This window comes from Elgaria multicarinata, chromosome 8, assembly GCF_023053635.1.
Source record: "Elgaria multicarinata webbii isolate HBS135686 ecotype San Diego chromosome 8, rElgMul1.1.pri, whole genome shotgun sequence".
NCBI classification, from domain to species: Eukaryota; Metazoa; Chordata; class Lepidosauria; order Squamata; family Anguidae; genus Elgaria; species Elgaria multicarinata.
In genome coordinates, this window is record NC_086178.1 from 66928152 (window position 1) to 66947904 (window position 19753).

At 41.6% G+C, this 19753-nt stretch overlaps 1 protein-coding gene across 1 annotated transcript in view; it reads left to right on the forward strand.

The window, feature by feature from the left end:
- ATRNL1 (attractin like 1) overlaps window positions 1-19753 on the forward strand; it is a 682244-nt gene that overhangs the window by 357627 nt on the left and 304864 nt on the right. Inside the window, exon 26 of the mRNA XM_063132703.1 lies at window positions 9458-9536. Coding sequence (XP_062988773.1) covers window positions 9458-9536 — 79 coding nt within the window. The remainder of the gene's footprint in view (window positions 1-9457; window positions 9537-19753) is intronic.

Here is a 19753-nt window from a genome sequence, read left to right on the forward strand (position 1 = left end):
CCACCACTTAAATACCTGAGGAAGGGGTAAAAAGAAAAGTATAACCTTTCTCTCATAGCAGAGGGGAAAGGTAAGGAGATTTGGAAAAGGCTTTTCTGTGAATATAGCAGGCGGAAGGTTTAATGTAAAGTGTTTATTTATGAACTAATAGAGCAGGAGACACAGCCAAACTGACACGTGGTTTTATGGTAGCAAAATAAAGAAAATGTTTATTGTTGTTTACAGTTCTTAGTTCCTTCAAATTCTATTCAAATCCTGCCTATTCTTAAGAATACTGGTAGTAACAAATCTAATAATAACACTCTTTAGTCCTTATGATCTTATTTATTTATTTATTTATTTATTTATTACATTTTTATACCGCCCAATAGCCGAAGCTCTCTGGGCGGTTCACAAAAATTAAAACCACAGTAAAACACCCAACAGTTTAAAACACAATTACGAAATACAGTATAAAAAGCGCAACCAGGATAAAACCACACAGCAAAGTTGATATAGGATTAAAATACAGAGTTAAAACAGTAAAATTTAAATTTAAGTTAAAATTAAGTGTTAAAATACTGAGTGAATAAAAAGGTCTTCAGCTGGCGACGAAAGCAGTATAGTGTAGGCGCCAAGCGGACCTCTCTGGGGAGCTCGTTCCACAACCGGGGTGCCACAGCGGAGAAAGCCCTCCTCCTAGTAGCCACCTGCCTCACTTCCTTTGGCAGGGGCTCACGGAGAAGGCCCCCTGTAGATGATCTTAAGGTCCGGGTAGGTACATATGGGAGGAGGCGTTCCTTCAGATAACCTGGCCCCAAACCGTTTATTTTCACTCACTCCTCACACAACTCCTGACAAGAAATCACACAGCTAAACACATCTACCCTCTAAACCCAATCACCAACTATGCACCTCAAACCACTCAGCTCCCCCATATATATATATACTCCTCACCCCTTTCCACAGCATGACCAGCCACACCCACACAGTCCAACATTCTGTACTCTCTAGACATACTCAGCCGGACATACCTAAGGGAATAGAAATGTGGGTAACGCCACAGTTGCACTATGGCATATGCAAAAATTAAAAGTGGGAGAGAGCTCAAAGAACACATATAAGAAAGCTCATATATACTGAGCCAATTTTGAATCAAGCTGAAGGGAGTTTACCCATCTCAATTTCCAATGTCATTTTCAAACATGAGCAATGCAGCCTGTCCGCAAAATCAGAACCTTAGGCCAGGAAAGGGTGAAATCACTTTGTATGTAGTATTTAATTTGTTTTTGGTATCAGCACGTAGTTGTTTAAGATGAGCTGTGTTCACTTTATTGAGATTGGCCAATTTAAAAACATTGCATTTCCCCCTACATATTTTATATATGACAACAGCTAAGGAATAGCAATGCTGTGTAATGTTCTATCACTATGTTGTTTTTGTGAAACTTTGGCTTTGGGCCTTGCATATCTGTAGAATTTTGTGAGGCATCTGAGATGATTAATTGTATCGATTGGCACTAACTTGCTATCAGATGACAGTTTTGTGAGAACTTCAGCTGTGTCTTGTTCAATAGTTAAGGTTTAATGTTGATACATTTGTCAGTTTACCTTTTTCATTCCATCACAGAAAAGACACTGAGGGTTGACTTGTTTATTTGCAGTAGTCTACAGATTTTCTAGTTTTAATAGGACACTGAACATATAGATAGACCTAACCATTCCTTTTCTTATATTGTGCAAGATATGGAGCGTCATCAGACAAGTGTTTTATTGCATGCTCATTACTGGCCACTCACGGATTTTCACGAGTCTTTTTCATGACACTGTCCACCTCCCAGCACCTCCCACTCCTTCAGCTTGTTTTTCCACACAAAATAAGACCCGGAAAATCCGTTTCTTTTGGCTGTGATGAAACTTGTCGTCATTTCCTGCTGTGTGCAGGAGAAACAGAACGATAAAAACGCCCACTGAATGGACCACGTGGTTGTTGCTTGCTTCTTCTTTCTTTCCTAGGTGAACAAAGAGGAAGCTGTTCATCCCTATTGTGAGATAGGAGCAGGAGGCAAAGTAATGGAAGGGAAACATGATCCTCACCCACCCCTGCCTGATGACGGTCATGTACTCGTGATGAGATCTCTAACAGTTCCTCTTCTTTTGTTGTACAATATATGTTAGGGCTGTGCACCACCATCCCAAACTGGTTCAGGTCCTGATCCAGACCTTCCGGATCAGGCCTGAACTGGTTTGGGTCGATCCGATCCTCCCCCAATACGCTCTGGATCCAGAGCGATATCCGGAGGACCGGATCGAGATTCAGCCCCCATTTTGCCCCCCTTCCCCACTTACTTGCCTCCATGGCAGGTGGCAGAGGCAGGTAAGTGGGGAAGGACAAAATGGGGGCCGAATAGGTCCCCCTCCCCCCTTACCTGGTTTCACCCGCTGCCGCACGGACCATGGCGGTGGGTGGCGGAGCCAGGTAAGCCCCCCTCCCCCGCTTACCTGGCACCGCCGCCGCATGGACAGCGCCACTGTCGCCAACAAGTAAGCCCCTCTCTCCCCTTACCTGGCGTCACTGCCATCGTCGCTGCACGGACAGTGCTGTTGGCTCTGCCAGGTAAGCCCCCTCTCCCCCCACTTACCTGCATCTGTCACAGTCCGGGTGGCGGCTTCAACTGCAGCCCAGGTCTCAAGGCCGTGGCCTGTTTCTGCCTTGAGGCCTGGGCCTCAGTTGAAGCTGCCACCCGGACCACAACAGACGCAGGTAAGCCCCCCTGCCCCCTTACCTGGCTCCGCTGCGGCCTGTTTCCACCTTGAGACCTGGGCCTCAGTTGAAGCTGCCACCCAGACCATGACCGGCTCCCCCCACTTACCTGTCTCGCTCCCTCCCCCTTATCTGCCTCCGCCACTGCACGGAATGCGCCACTGCTGCTGCCGCCAGGTAAGCCCCCTTCTCCCCACTTACCTGGCTCTATCACGGTCCAGGCGGCGGCTTCAACTGGGGGGCATAGGATACATTGGATCTCCTCCTTGCAGCCAGAGACAGAGTTCCAACTCCTCTGCAGCCAGAGACAAAACATGCCAATAGGATGAAAAGTGAACGCCAGTGGGAGGGGGTGGAGCCATGGATCCACCTGATCCAATGGACTCTCAGTCCCTGGCCCCAGCTCTGCCCCCTCCAGCAAGCAACTGCACTAGGTGGTGTCAGAGGCCCATTTAGTGAAAATGCTATGAAGGAGGATGGAGAGGTGAGAATTGCCTCCGCTTCTCCAACCCATCTGGCAGCTGCCTGACGACATGGCACTGGATATTTCACACCTCCAAATGGAAGGCTTCTGTCCTTCAGTCCTTGGAGTGGTAGGATTGTTCTCTTAGTGTGTACAAAGAAATGTTTTAACTTGGCATAATTAAAACATGAATACTAATTCAATTACAGTGGGCAAGTGATTTATAACTACTGGCATTCTTTACTGCCTTAAGAAACAATGCTGTATCTATGTTGTCTGCTGAGGAAATAGAGAGATAATGAACAGAGTTCTGTCATATATCTTGGTTATTCTCATTAGCATACCAGAGCTGAATTTGCTGTCATTACAATGCATTATGAAATGCTTTGAATGCATATAGAGAATGCTAAAAAGGGAAACCTACGATTGAACATGGTTGCTTTTGATCCAGAAATGGCAGCATCAAGATATCAATTAAGGTGCTTATCAGTAGGTTAGCCAGATGGTTTGTTCTAGTTTCATAATCTGCCTATAGGTTATACCTATAGGATACTTATATTCTATGCATATCCCTGTGTGGCTGAGAGAGGGTATTTCCTCAGCATAGTAATTCTCCCTCTTCCACATATCTCTGGGCATGGTGGTCCTCCTATACTACTCTGGTTAAGGGCAATAGTGTTTCAGAATAATTACGCACATGGGATGAGTTTCAACTTGCAGCTTCATACCTATCCAGAGAACTTTAATACAATTCCACTGATAACACTTAGGGCTTCTCCACATTGAGCTTTTATCCTTAAGTTAAGATTAGTTACTCATGGAAGTTTGCGGGCCCTTTACATGACATCGTCAACCGACTTGTATGTGAAAAGAGGATGTGGCCCTATATATACAGACACTAGATGACATTGTTGTTAATAAAACATATAGGTCTTGCAGATAAATGGGAGAAAAGCAGGGGGAGGAAAGCTTATGTAAAGTGCTGATCTTATCATGCAAAGAATCTGGAAACAGAAGCTCTGTTAAAATCATTGGACAAAAGATCTCAGTGTGGAGAAGCTCTTAGAGATACAAAAGCATCACAGTGAACTGACAACTCATAAAGAAAACTAAAATGTAAATTAGTATTTTTTTTAAAAAAATATTAGCTCTGCACTGGTGTCTTACTTGCTGAGTTGACTTAAAGGTTACCAAGCCATTAGATATTAATTTCATATTTCAATAACATATTGGACAAAGGTAAAGTAAATGGCAAACTATGATCTTTCTCACAGGAAAAGCACTCCCTTTTCAACATTAATGCTGAGTAATGACGCGAGTAGCTTCTGTGGTGCTGGCAGAATCAGTTTTTAGAGGGAGGGCTGAACTAATTTAAGATGCTAAATTAAGATCAGCCAATGTTAACAGGGCTCCCATAGTCAGGTGGGTACTGCTAGTATTTCTCTTGAAGTCAGAATTCCCTTGACATGTTAATAGGGAGTACAAAAAGTATGTTCAGGTCATGTTTCCTTATAAAACAAAATTACAGTTACAAGGTTAAAGAAGCTAGATTTCCAGAGTTCACTACTTCAAAAGTATGGATAAGCATAGGCCTTTAAGGAAAGGGTAAATGTTTAGGCCAGGGATTCCATAAACGCCTGAGACAAGTGATTTCCAGACCCAGTTCTTATGAAGCCTATCCATATGTGGACTGTCAAATAACAACAACAACAACAACAATAATAATAGAAGATCAGGAGAGCAATTGAAATCCATTGCATGACGTATTTATTAGGGCTGTGCACGGTCCCCCCGGTCTGCTCTGCAAATTGCGGATCGGGCCTGTTCTGTCCCGCCTTGATCTGCCTAGGGTCTGCTTCGCTCCGCTGCGGAGTTCCAGCTCTGAATTGGAGCTCTGAAGCGGCGGGGGCCGGTGCCAGGTGAGGCCCCCCTCCCTCCTCCCCCTTACCTGCTTCCGTCCCGGCCCACCGCCAGCTTCACTAGAACCCACGGCTCAACCAGGAACTGTAGGCCCCTCTTGCGGCCTACACTTCCGGGTTGAGCTGCAGGCTCTAGTGAAGCCGGCGACAGGCCGCGATGGATGCAGGTAAGACCCCCCTCCCCCTTGCCCCCTTACCTGGCTCTGCTGCCGTTGCTGCACAGGCGGTGGTGGCAGCAGGGCCAGGTAACCCCCCTCCCTCCTCCCCCTTACCTGCATTTGTCCGCGGCCTCGCGGCTGCTTCAACTGAGCCCGAGGACTCAAACAGGAACTGTATTCCCCGCTTGCAGCCTACACTTCTGGGTTTAGCCACAGGCTCTAGTGAAGCCAGCAATGGGCCACGATGGACCAGGTAAGACCCCCCTGCCCCCTTACCTGGCTCTACTGCCATCGCTACATGGGCGGCGGCTGCAGCGGCAGGGCCAAGTAAACCCCCTTACCTTTTTTGCAGAGGTCCAGATCAAGGCAAAGGATCCGCCTTCACCTCGATCTGCTCCACGACACTCTGCTGCTCCCCCGATCCTCTTCGCCTCCGCCTTAAGGGGAGGCGAAGCACCCCGATCCGCTTCTGCTTCTCCGGTCCCAGGAGAAGCGGAGCACAGCCCTAATTCTCATGTCCTTAATAGTAGCTACAATCACCCACCTGGGTAACAGCTTTCAAATGGAATTTGACAAACAGTTCAAAATTTACAAACAGTTCAAAATTTACCTCTCTGCGCCTTGTGTGGCGCAGAGCTGTAAAGCAGCAGTTTCTGCAGCTGAAACTCTCCCCACGGCCTGAGTTGGATCCCAGCGGAAGTTGGTTTCAGGCAGCCGGCTCGGGTCGACTCAGCCTTCCATCCTCCCGAAGTTGGTAAAATGAGTACCCAGTTAGCTGGGGGAAAGGTAATAACAGCCGGGGAAGGCAACGGCAAACCACCCCACTATAAGGCCTGCCAAGAAAACGTCAGTGAAAGCTGGCGTCCCTTCAAGAGCCAGTAATGACTCAGTGCTTGCACAAGAGGTTCCTTTCCTTTCCCTTCAAAATTTATAACTGAATGTAATACTTGAAAGTGTTCAAACCTCTTTGTGTGTATAATCTTAATAACTGATACACTAATGCTGCAAACCTATACTTGCTTGCTTGGGAGTAAGCCAGGTAATACATATTCCCAGATAATTTGTAAATGAAAATAAATGATAAATTGTTTGAATTCCATTTATTATTTATTCGATTTTATTTACAACATTTTTAGGCTGCTAAATAACCAAGTTCTTACTTCTTACTAGATAAGTACAGGATTGCACTGTCAGTAACTTTGTACACTTGTAGTTCAAGCCAGTGTTGTGCTGGGCCTTGCGGAAAATAAACGGTCATGTGCAGAGGACACTGAAATGTCTTGAACTGTGGTGCTTCTGTTCCTACACCCCTTAGTTGCAATGGTGTTACATTGTGGCGGCAAACATGTGAGTATCAAGAGTCGAGCCCATAGCTAAGAGGACCCCATAGAAGAGAGTGTGTTCTAAACTAATACACTAATAGACAGGATTTGTCACAGACTATGATCTGCTAGAGAGGAACAGGAAGCACGCCGACAATGTGCTAGACTATTGCGTATTCCCCAGCCCTCACCTCAGTAATTCAAGTACTACGAAAACTAGTTTTGCTGAAGTACTGTTTTTTTTTTTACAGAAGTATAACGCAACAATTTTCTTTTAAATGCTGTTCACAGCATTTCACACAGTGCACTGAAGAAACTTATATTGCTTGATTTACCAACCCAAGCCAAGTATGAAATTAATATCTTGACCATCTGAAATCCCTAAATACTGTGGAACCGCAGGAATTCAAAAGCATAAAAACACAGGGAGGCTAACAAAAAAGTAATCTAGTCTATTTCCTTTACTTTAATGCATGCTTAATTTTATCTTCTAATATTTATCTACTTTACTTTTAAAGAAATCCAATAATCTCTATGAGGCAGTAATGCCCTATCTACCCTGTCTAAATACCTGACTTTGCCCCTCTCTAATAGAATATTGTGATTCTCTGTAATAATAACTGTTTTAGAGATACACATTAATTATTTGGAGATGGGCAAATTCCTCCTGGCTTATCTCATAGTGAATTTGGTTTTTCCCCCTGAGATTTTTCTGAAAAACCTGGATCTTTTTCCTGAGATAAGATGGGGAAAAACAAGCTTTGGGGAGTTTTGACCCACTTCTTTCACTAAGCTTACCCCTTTTCCAGGCAAATATAGCCTTGCAAAGTGAATTAGTGGCAATGGCTAGGGATTACTACAGACACAAAAGACCTTGGATGCTCAGGAACTTCCTTTCCTACCAAGGCATATGGAATATATAATTTCCTCTGCCTCTTAGCCCAATTTAGGAAGCATAGAACACTCTGTACACTGATGGTGCTATATAAATAAATAAATAATAATAATAATAATAATAATAATAATAATAATAATAATAATAATAACTCTGACTGGGTGTTCAGGTCATGGCAAGCCATGGTGGGTTGTGAGCCTTGTAGTGCTCCTTTTCAGAACACTTAACTTTGCTTACATTTTCCCCCTTTAAAGTTGTTTCTCAATTGCACAAATGGGCTTGTACTTTTTCTTGCATTATTTCCCCCTGATCCTTCACAAGTGTGCACAGATTAACCTCTGTGCAGTATCACCTTGATAATAAGATTGGTTGCCACCCAAAGGAATATGTCCAAGGAAAAGGCTCGGGGACTGAGGGAGAAAAAAGTCATGCCAAACTGCTGTGCACCCAATTGTCTGTCAAGAAAAATATGGGTTGGCGAGTGGACAATCAACCCTCAGTAGCTTACCCTTCAGGGTGGCTTAGCGTTACGTGTGAATTCACCTAATCCATTACGGCCTCTATGGCCCCTCCTATTGCTAGCAATCTCTCCATATAGCCAGAACTGGTATGGATTGCTGGATGGAGATGAATGCAAAACAGGCTAGGCTGAACTTCAGAGGTGGTTTATGCTCAGCTAGTATTGGGGGAAGGATTCCTGAAGGCAGTTCAATTTTCAGATTCCCCGAGTTTTGAATGAGCTGCTATAACAGTTGCTGTCTGAACATGTGATGGGTTTGATAAAGCAGTTATTGCCTAGGAACATGTAATTAAACTATCAAGTAGGAAGCCAACCCATGGTGGAATCAAGCAATCACAAGGGACTAACGATAGGCAATGTTGAAGCAGGGAATGGAATTAGCAGGTATGTGATGAACAATGGCACAGTTGTGTTGACTAAAACTTTGATAATGTGTACTATCAAAGGATATACATTGAAATTGGAGCGTAATACAGAATTGATATTGGTTAGGAGTGCAATATGATCTAGGGCCATTTCTATACCTGCCTTTTTTCCCGGTGTAGAAACACCCTTGGTGTAGAAACAACAGGTGTAGAAACAGCCTTGGCTAGAAGTGTGCGTTCTTTTCTTAAAGTTACACATGCTGTACACTGCTCTAGTTTCTTGTGATTGATCATCTGGCCAAATAACCCACCAAAACATCAAGATCCATTCCTTCTGAGGACGCTAATACCATCAGAGATCAAGCAGGTGGCAACAAAGGAGAATGCTTTTTTTTTTTTTTAATCTGTGGCACTTCGCTATATGTTTTCAACACTGGAATTGGAGTTTTTATTTTGCTGGTTTAATTGCTGTTTCCATTATGTTACTTGTATTTTTAATTGATTTTTATTGTTTTATGATATAACTTCTTGTTTTGTTTTAATTTACATTGTAAACTGCCTGGGATAAATATTATGAAGGGCAGTATATAAAATGCCTTAAATAAATACATGAATAAATGTCCTTGAATATTGCTTGGAAGTTTCAGTGGGTACAGAATGCAGTGGTTTACTTGTTATCAGGAATTTCTAGTAGAGGGCACTTTTCCTCAACTTAGGTTTCAGTCAAAATGATTGTGATTTATTAGTGTTGTAAACTGCCTTGGGCTTTTTTAGTGATGGAAAAGCAATATAGAATTTTTTAAAAAATAAATAAATGCAAATTTTGTTGGCCTGTTAACTACCATAATTATTGGGAAAATTGCAGCCTTCTGGATATGCATATTGGATAACCGGAATCTGTTATCAGGCACCACTGCGACAGGGACTGGTACTCTACATTTTTGATTGGTGTTTATTCCCCTTTCTTAGAATATTCTCTTCAACCTCATGTCATCAAATGTCAACACTTTTTAGAAATGGTTTTGTGAAACACTGTCGTCTCTAATTCATTTTTCATATTTTGCAATTGCAGTTGTTTCTTGTCGCTGCTATTGGTGGCTGCCGTGGTCTGGAAAATCAAGCAAACCTGCTGGGCTTCTCGACGGAGAGAGGTATCAGTAACACTGGGATTACTTACGATAGTTGTTGGTTTTTTTTGTCTCAGAGGTAATTCAAAGTTGCAAGTGAACATGCAACCTGCCTGTCACACTTGGGAAATTAAACAAAGTCCTTTCACATATACCTTTTTTTATCCCCCACCTTCCCATTCCTTTATACTATGGCAGGACAGGATGGTGTTATTTCTTTGCTTGTGGAAACACTGTTAGTTTATTAAATTTGTTGCTACATTCTTTTAAAACTATAAATTAAATACAACGATTTTAAAGCTATTTTAGTTTTAACTGCATTTTTCCAGGTGTATCCATATGTCACATCAAATATCATTATCCCCAAACAGTCGAACATTTGCCCTAGTTTGTTCCCAGTGTTTGTATATTTTGCCTACCCTGACCTGAACTGCTGCTTCTCTATTCAAATTCCACATGTGCAGCTGGAGATTTTGGCCATTTTTCCAGGCATGGCGGAGGGAGAGAGCTCTGATTTGAAAAACCAAACTTTCCCTGCGTACATTAGGGATCTTCCCTCCCATCTCGTCCCTCTGCCCGTTTTTTGCTTCCACAGTACATCCGCGTGCTCACTACTACTTGAAACTTGCACTATTGTAATCTACCACCCCTGTTGTCAAAGTGAGAACATGCTTAACTCCAAGCTGTTATGCATCTATAGCCCTTTAAAGACATTTCCCCCTCATTTCAATCATGTGAGTGGAGCTGCACTCACTAGCTCCTCCCCTTGGCGTCCACGCATTGGGGGAAAGTCTAAAGTGGAGGGCCTGCTGTAGGTGCACTGGTTCCCCATGCAATTTCAAAAACTGCTAGTATTGGGTTCTAAATAGTATCGGCATGGAGGGAGGCAGTGAGGCTATGATGGTACAAGTGGGGCCAGCGAGTGCATCAACACTCTCCTTTCCATGCAAATGTAATTGCAAGAGGGGAAATCACACAAAAGGGCTTCTGGGTATTTATTTATTATTTATTTATTTTATTACATTTATATACCGCCCCCCCAGACGAAGCTCTCTGGGCGGTTTACAGCTATCTTTGAAAGAAGTGCTATTTAGTGCTTTCTAGTTATAATGTTGTTTCAATATAAGGCCTGCACTATGCTGGGTATAGTATAGTGTAAACATACAATTATACTTCTATCTAAATTGGTAGAATGGCGCATGATAGCTCAGTTCCAAAGGTCATCTTTTGTACACAGACTTAAACAATTTGCTGAAAAGAGAGAAATAAGGGATCTATGATGTGTCACACTTACATTTTTCTTGTGAATGAAGTCACCAAAATTAGTGAAACTGTTCTTGCCTCCGCTTTGCCGACACTACTTTCCATTCTACGTATCGAGAGGCAACAATGAGTATCTCAGGTACTTGAGAGGCCTCTCAACTTTCCAAACTGCTCCCTGCTCGCCCTGAAACACCGACCCCCCTGAGCTCTCTGCATCTCCTCAGCTACAGGCAAACCTGTTCCCCAAAGTTTGCCCAAATCTTCTGACAGTAGCCTTTTGGCCTTAGACTTTCATAGAGGAAAAATGATAGAAATGACTTCCTGGCAACTGGCTTCTAGGTTTGGCCAGGGAAATTCATGAAATGCAAGCATTAAATGTGTATGTTCTCAGTTTTCATTCTTCAGCTCCCATGAATGCTTTGTGTACAGTAAAGAAAATCTAGTCTTTTTCTTTTTCAATTCCATTGTAAGTGAAATTAATTTTAAAAATACTGCAGGAACATATTTTCCTTTAAATATTTTAATTTAGTTGATAAAACTAATGAAGGGTTTATAATCTTTGGAAATATTTCATGTTAGTTTGTATAAATTGCTGAACATGTGTTTCCCACCCACACTTCAGAATGGATCCATCTTGTACTTTACTGGCCATTATATTAGGGCTCAATGCATTTTAATTACAGTATATTTTATATACTTGACCATAGTTGAAAATAATTCTCTTCTTTTTAATCCTTGTATAAAAACAATGCCATCTCACTTTGAGGATGTATTCATATTTAAGTTATTATTTGTAGTATTTAATTACAATATTAGAATGGTGGTATTACCTTTTGAATAAGTGCCTGAGTACATTGATAGAAAATTGTACAGGCCTTTATAGCACTTCCTCAAAGCTACTCAGTGATTATTATGTTACAGTTTTACTAAAATGGAAATTGTGCCACGTGAGCTTCTTTTAGTGTCCAGCTCAGCTTGGCCTGACGAGTGCTCAGCAGCTGTCCGTCCTCACTGCCAAAATTGAGCACTCAGTTCACACCTTTACCCTTGTGTAAATGAGGCCGTTACGGTTGCATTTGATGCAGCGGGGGAAGTGTGCAATTTCAGCAGTAAGGGCAGGCCCAGAGCCCGTATGTGTGAATGCATAGATGACCACTTGAAGAGCCACAGTTACAGGTAGCAATATAGGGCTGCTCCATCTCCATTGGTTCTGTTGCACTTAAGGGACCCACTGCTTGCACAACAGGTCTTCGGCACTTCTAAGAATAAATCCCAGGTCGGGACAGGTCAGGCGCGCTCCCTTCTGGGAGCTGCGCTGACTTGCTCTGTTCCAGCAATGAGCATATCAGCTTGGTTCAAGGGAGTGGGGTACTTAAGTATTCAGGCACAATAGCATAATACCATATGCTTTACACATCTATCTTCTTGGCCTGCATTGCAATTGAAACATTTCTTAATAGTGACAGTATAATCCCTGGCATTTTTTTTAAAAAAAAACACCAATCTGTAGTTGTGTCTGACAATTTTTTATTCTGAATAAGGATTTTATTACATTCTTCAGAAACTGAGAGATGTCACCAACTTGGTTTTTGGTTTCCTTTGAGGACCTCTCTCTAGTTCTCCTTTGCACTTTGTTTACAGCTTTCTTCTCCTTTTTCTCCACTACTTCCAGCTAATTCAGTTTCTGGATGTTCAGCATGAGTGTTTCAATGTGCTTATGTTAATCTTGGGTCACCAACTTCTGGTGGGTGCTCATCAGTTAGGGTTTATCCACTCACTAGATTGAACACCTCTTCAAATGACTTCATTTTTGTTTTTGCAAAGCAGAATAGTACCACTTTTGAAATCTGCAGGATCATACTGCTTTTAATGTATTTATGCAAAAGGCTTCATCTCAGCTATTGAATCTAAGCAGGTCTGGCCCTGTAAGCTGCCTGGATGGGAACCTACATGAAAATCTTAAGTAATCTTTTTGGAGGAAAGTGGAATATAAGTGAAATAAAGAGACTATTAACTATTGAAACAGTTTATCATCCCTGAAATAATATTAAAGTGGACAATTATGAATTTTGTTTGGAGAAATTGGGTTTGAGCTTTTAAGAATCACTGAGCATTTGTATGACAGTCTAATAGCTTTTGAAAAGAATAGTACTGCATGAATTAGACGTTGATTTTATACAAGCCAAATGTATCTTCCCATTTATCTTTTGAGCTCTGATAAAAACATGCAGCTAGATCATTTCTAAGTAATAATATCAAAGCAAGCATGTCATTACTTTCTGGATTTTTGGTAAGTAAAGATGCATATGACACTTATTTCAAAAGTGATAATTTTGTTGCAGTGCACAAAATTATTGTTTAGCTTAGAAGCTCATTATTTTGAGAAACTTTAAAATGGAGTTTATATGGATTACCCACTCTGCCTTCAAAGTTTTTTGTGTGACATTCAGTGTTAGCTAAGGGTCCTTCAAACGCCTGGAGCAGATTGGGGGAAGGGCTGTGGGGTGAAAGGGAAACCCATTTTCCCAGCAGTGTCTGTTCCACTGGAGGACAGACACAATTAAACACAGACCTTAAGAATTCATATGTTACTCTTGCTGCAGTCACAGCTTCCAAGTGAAACTCTTAGACATCTTTGGATCCAAGCCGTTTTTAAGTAATAGATATTTGAACTGTATTTGCCTGCTCTTCCTACCCACTGCAGCCTATGCATCTTCCCAAAAGCTACTCTTGAGGAATGGAATTGGATGGGATGAATGACATAAAATGTGACATAGGACAGGTAGAAATTGCAAGAATTTGGGTGGGCTGCTTCGCACTAGCCGCAGTGACTTTCCATTGGTGAAAGATACCTTTGGATTCAAGCGATGGTGTCACATTAGGATGCTAATTACAATATATGTATTTATCCACAGCTGCAGGGGGGGGGGTGGAAACAATGTTAAGGATTTTTTAATTTTTGAGTGTATGTGTGTGTGACAGTATTTACCCTTTGGAATATATAATTATGATGCAATTGTATTCAAAAATTGTACAATTGCCCTCTCCAGCAGAGCTGCTCTGCTCCTTGGTATACTAGGGAGCTGTGGTCAATACACAGGCTGGACATCGGCTGGAGCGCAAATGGCATAAGACTTGAGTGAAGATGACTGAGCATGCCTTAGAGCGCATATTTGTGCCTATTGCGTGGCAGTGCGGGCAGCAAAGATGGGTTATTTTGCTGCCTCCATTGTGTCCTTGAGTAGCTGTCTAGCAGAAATCTTCCAGGTGGTCTGGGAGCTGCTAACATTCTCTCCAGCAAATGGGGCCCTGGCCCCATCGAGGACCCACTGTGACCTTTTTGCATCGCACTTTGGGGACAAAATCGCTTGTTTCCACAGCAAGCTTGACACTGTTGTTAGTGCAGCTCCAGTTGAGGTGTCTGATGCCACCATCTGCCTGATTTTATGGGATCAGTTCCAGTTGTTGTGGCCTGATGATGTGGACAAGGTGCTTGCAACAATGCGACCAACCACTTGCCCTCTCAATCCCTGTCCCTCCTGGCTTATAAAAGCAAGCCAAGGGGGTTTGAATGGCTGGGTCCAGGGGGTGAGAAATGCTTCCCTCCGGGAGGAGGTGGTCCCTGCTGTCCTTAAGGAGTCAGTAGTGTGACCACTCCTGAAGAAGCCCATCGTGGACCCAATGGTACTAGACAACTACCATCCAGTCACAAATACTCCCTTTTTAGGGAAGGTACTTGAGAGGGTTGTGGCAGAGCAATTGCAGGCACTCTTGGAGGATACTGATTATCTAGGCCCATTCCAGCCTGGGTTTTGAGCTGGTTTCGGCATTGAATCAGCATTGGTCATCCTGATGGATGGACCCTTATTGAGAGAGGGACAGGTGGAGCGCAACACTATTAATACTTCTTAATCTCTCATCAGCTTTTATTTATTTATTTATTTATTTATTTACATTTTTATACCGTCCAATAGCCGAAGCTCTATTGGTATCCTCTGGATTGACTCTGTGGGTTGGGTATTGGAGGCACTGTGCTACAGTGGTTCCGATCCTACCTATTGGGTCATTTTCAGAAAATAGCATTGGGTGACCATTCTTCAGCTCCTTGGCAATTGAACTATGGGATGATGCAGGGTACCATCTTGTCCCTGGTGTTATTTAACATCTATATGAAACCACTGGGAATGGTCATTAGGGGATTTGGAGCTAAATGCCATCAATATGCTGATGACACACAGCTCTGTCTGCCTGTGATAACTGAATCAGGTGAGGCTGTGCAGGTCCTGGATGAGGGTCAATAAACTGAAACAGAAGCCTTGTGGGTGAGTGGTTCCCAAGTCTGGGAGATAGGCTCATTGCCTGTTCTGGATGGGATTGCACTCCCTCTGAAAGATCAGGTTCGTAGTTTGCGGGTACTCTTAGATCCATGTTTGTCCCGGAGGCTCAAGTGGCCACTGCAGCTCAGAGTGCCTTTTAACAGCTTCAGCTGGCTTGCCAGCTACAACCTCTCCTGGACAGGGACAGCTTGGCCATGGTGGTACAGACATTAGTAACCTCAAGATTGGATTACTGCCATGCACTCTATGTGGGACTGCCCTTAAAGCTGCTCTGGAAGCTGAAGCTAGTGCAGAATGCTGCTGCTCGGCTGTTGTCCGAGCTGCCCCTTTCCAGCATGCAGCTCCTTTGCTGAGGGAACTGCACTGGCTGCCTATTTGCTACCGGGCCAGGTTTAAGGTTCTTGTACTAGTGTACAAAGCCCTAAACAACTTGGGACCAGGATACCTGAGAGAGCGCCTTCTCCCCTATCAACCTGCCTGGTCATCTGAGGGCATGCTCCTGGTGATTACACATAGACCTTTCATCTGATTGGAGTCCACCAGGGGAAGAGCCTTCAGTGTGGTGCCCCCTTCCTCCTATAGAATTCCCTGCCTTGGGGGGTCAGGCAGGCGCCAACTTTGCATTTCTTCCAGGGCCTCCTGAAAATGTCATTGTTCCAGGAAGCCTTTCCTTTATAACCAGCCATGGTTTATTTTGCACTCTGTTCCTTTTAAAAATGTACTTTTAATGTGTTTTTATTCTGCCTTGATTCAATTTTATTTTGTCCACTGCTTTGAAATCCTGAATGGGGAGTGGTATATAAATACTGTAAATAAATAAATAAAATGGGTGAAAATAGTTACTTACAGGAGACTAAAGAAGTACTTCAGTTGATGATTTATCCAGATTTCTTTTTCTGAAATGGTATCTTTAGTTTGATATATTTTGTAACCTTTGTGTGATTCTTCCAATACCACAGTATTGACTGTAGAATGGTAATAGTGTAATTTGTCCATTATCTTAATTACTTCAATTATGTCAATTTATAACATTATTCTAAATGGCGGGAAATGAATAACATTCCAGAGTAAACTATAAAGTAAATTGGAGTTCTTCAATGTACCATTGCTTATTAAACTTTGCACAAAACATTGCACACTCCCGAAAAGTGTTTTGCCATCACATATGTATAATTAGGATTAGATGCAAGGCATGCTTGGAAAACAATTTAAGCTTGGATTTGTCAAACATTTGCATTATAAATGAATCCTTTTATACCTACTCAAAACTAAAGACTGTATTCATAGTGGAAGTTATTATTTTCATTTGTTTCATTTGTTTTTATTTTCATTTTACCTTGTACACCACTCCGAAATTTTTCAATGGGGAGCGGTATATAAATATTCTAAATAAATAATAATAAATAAGTTATATCATTTGTTGTAGCTACTGTGGTGGAGGCTGTCATGGTATCCTGTCCTACTTAGCTAAAAGTCCTGAAAATCTCTTGCTATTGTCATTTTCTGCAGCATGTAAGCAGCAGTGCAGGGGTATGGGGCTGCTCCCCAAATCCTTGGGATATGCTTCTAGGTGTCTAGACTTGGATGGTCTTCTCTGCCATCCAAATGACACTAATATGCAACGTTTGTGTTGTTTAGAGCAAAGTAGGCCACTTATGGCCATCCTGGTGTTTTGTCCTACAACTCCCATCAGCCTTGCCAGCATAGCCAATGGGAGTTGTAGGTGAAAACATCTGGAGTGCCATAAGTTGCCCAAACTGTTGCTACCTTTGAGATATTTTTAGATGAAACCTTGTTTAGTTAGGGTTGGTAAGGTATGTTTTATTTATTTATTTATTTATTTATTTATTTATGGTGACAAGAGAGAGGGCCTTCTCTGTGGTGGCCCCCCAACTGAGGAACAATCTCCCTGATGAGGCCCACCTGGCGCCGACATTGTCATCTTTTCGGCGCCAGGTCAAGACTTTTCTCTTCTTCCAGGCATTTAGCAATATTTAATGACCCTGGGACCCTGGGTCTGTTTTTTGGCTCATCATTTTTAAAGTTGTTATACTGGTTTTAAATGTATGTGTATTTTGCTTGTTTTTGTGGTTTTTTAATCTTTGTATATTTTTTAAAGTGTTTTTATCTTATGTGAACTGCCCAGAGAGCTTAAGCTATGAGGCGGTATACAAATGCAATTATTATTATTATTATTATTATTATTATTATTATTATTATTAATAATAATAATAATAATTTTATCCTGACAGTTTCATATGACTCATAAGAGGTTTAGTATAATCAAACATAGTCAATTGGATTACCTTAAGAATAAATTAAACATAATGCAATTAAATTGAAACAATAAAAACAATCTTCAAACAATATGTTTAAATGTATGACTAAATATAAATGTTGATAATGTTCTCCCGAAGGGAAATAGAGATAGGTTGAGGCAAATCCCAAGAGGGAGCTGGCTCCGCCCTGTGGGGGCTGCAACCAAAAAGGTCTTGTCCTAAATGCTCTTTGCGCACAGATTCCAGTTACATATTACAATAAGGTTTAAAATCTGTTATGCATGATTAAGTATTGAATAGATTTTCAACCTTGTCCTTATGTCATTAAAGCTATAATCCTGAATCCAGGTGTGTGTAAGGCCCTTGCATTTCAGTGTGTGTGCGTTATTTGTTTATAACTATGCAAAATTTCAGGCTAGTAAAGTCTTCTTTCCTTTTTATTTTTTATTTTGTTACCTTCTGTTAGTTGCATAATATCCCACTTTAGGCAGACTAATGTTATGAAGAGATTGTAACAGCAGTCTTTGCTTGTGTTGTAATATTTGTTCTACAGTGGGTGGATTCTTTTACTGCATTCATGCCCAGGTACTGTGAGCTAATACAAACAAAGCCTGTTACATTTATTTTCAACAGGTTATTAATAATTAAGATGTAACCTTTGGCTCTCCTTTCATCTTACAGTATTGACATAAGTCACAAAACATTGCACTATGTGTGAACAGAATGCTTTGAAATGCAAAACCTAATTAAAATTAATGTAATCTTATTTTAAGACACTGGTGTATCAGCAGAAAATACCATAGGGAATAGCATGAATATTTGAACAACCCATTATTTTTATCCATGCTTATATGCAAATCACTTATGAAACATGACTTGATATTTTTTGGTTAGAATTTATCTGACTTGTCATAAGGCAGAGAGATAAACCACCACACCAGTTAATTATTCTAAGCAGTTGCATCTGTCAATAGAAACACTCGATAATTATCAAAAAATAAATGTCTGTAAACATTGTTAGCATCGTTTAACATTAATATTTATGGTTAAAATGTATGTTACAAATTTGAGTAATTGTTGTATCTAAGAAGTTACTAATCTTGAAGGTTTGAATCCAAAATGTATTTGAAATTAGTTTTCTATTGAAATCAATGGGACTGGATTCCCACTGTATTCAATGAGACCTAACTTCACCTAATTAAAGCATGGTCTGCTATGTATTTACTTGGAAGTAAGTCCTATTTGTATTCTATTGGTTTTATTCTCTAGGAAGTGTCTTTAGGCTTATACCCTTAGTCTGGATCCAAACTAAAGTCTTTTCTTCTTGATATACATTTCTTTATATTAGTGATTACTATTTCTGTACTTGGAAGTGACATCCAAGGCTTCTAAGTAGCACAGCTGAATCTCTGTCCCTGTCTTTGAAGAGAAGCAAAAATCTGAAGTTATGTTGTGATAAAATCATTAGTTCACTGGGATTTAAATCAGTTTCTTCTTTTATTGTGGATGTGATATTAACCACACTTACTTAGAAATGGGTTCATTGTGCCTACTGTGTCATCTAATATGCTACTTTCCTTTTTGTTTTTCATATAAGAAATGTTGGGTAAAATTATTCATTTTCAATTGATATCAAGAAGCTAGGCTGAGTACCACAGTTTTTACCCCTACTGTACACCAAAGCCCAAAGTGGAAATTCTGGTTTACGGCTGTTTTCTGTGCAAAAGGTCTGTGCAACATTTGCCAGATTTGGAGTCTGGTAACGCTTCTTAAATGAGCAGGCACAAGATAAGCCAAATCTCATATCTTTGTAATTTTGGCTGAGTTAGATGCAAATACAAGACCTTTTTCTTGAGCTAATGTGCTCTGTTGAGTTCTGTGTTTTCCAATGAATACCAGTCATTTACTGGCCATTTTCCAGCTTACATTTCCCTACTTCTTTAAAAATAAAATAAAAAAATCAACAGCTGCTGTTTAGGGGAAAAAAAACAATTATGCATGGGCTAGTCATGCTTAATACGAGTCTGTGGCACTCCTGCTGTTCTTGGAATCCCTCCTGCAGTATCTGAGGTGTAGGGGGAGGATCGTGGACCTACCAGCTTCTACAATCGTGATGGCCGCATGATGTCCCGGAAGGACATCGCAGCTGCCATTTTTAAAAACAACAACAATCAGAGGAGCACACTCGCGTTCCACCGCAAAACATAAGGGGAAAAACCAGACCCCATTCACTACCCACCCCCAGTGGGCACGGACTGCCACCATGCAGCTCCATACCCATTTCAAGTGCCCCGGTACTCGCAGGGAGGATGGGATGACCCGGGAGCAGTGGCCACACAGCCGCGCTACACGGGATGGTCCC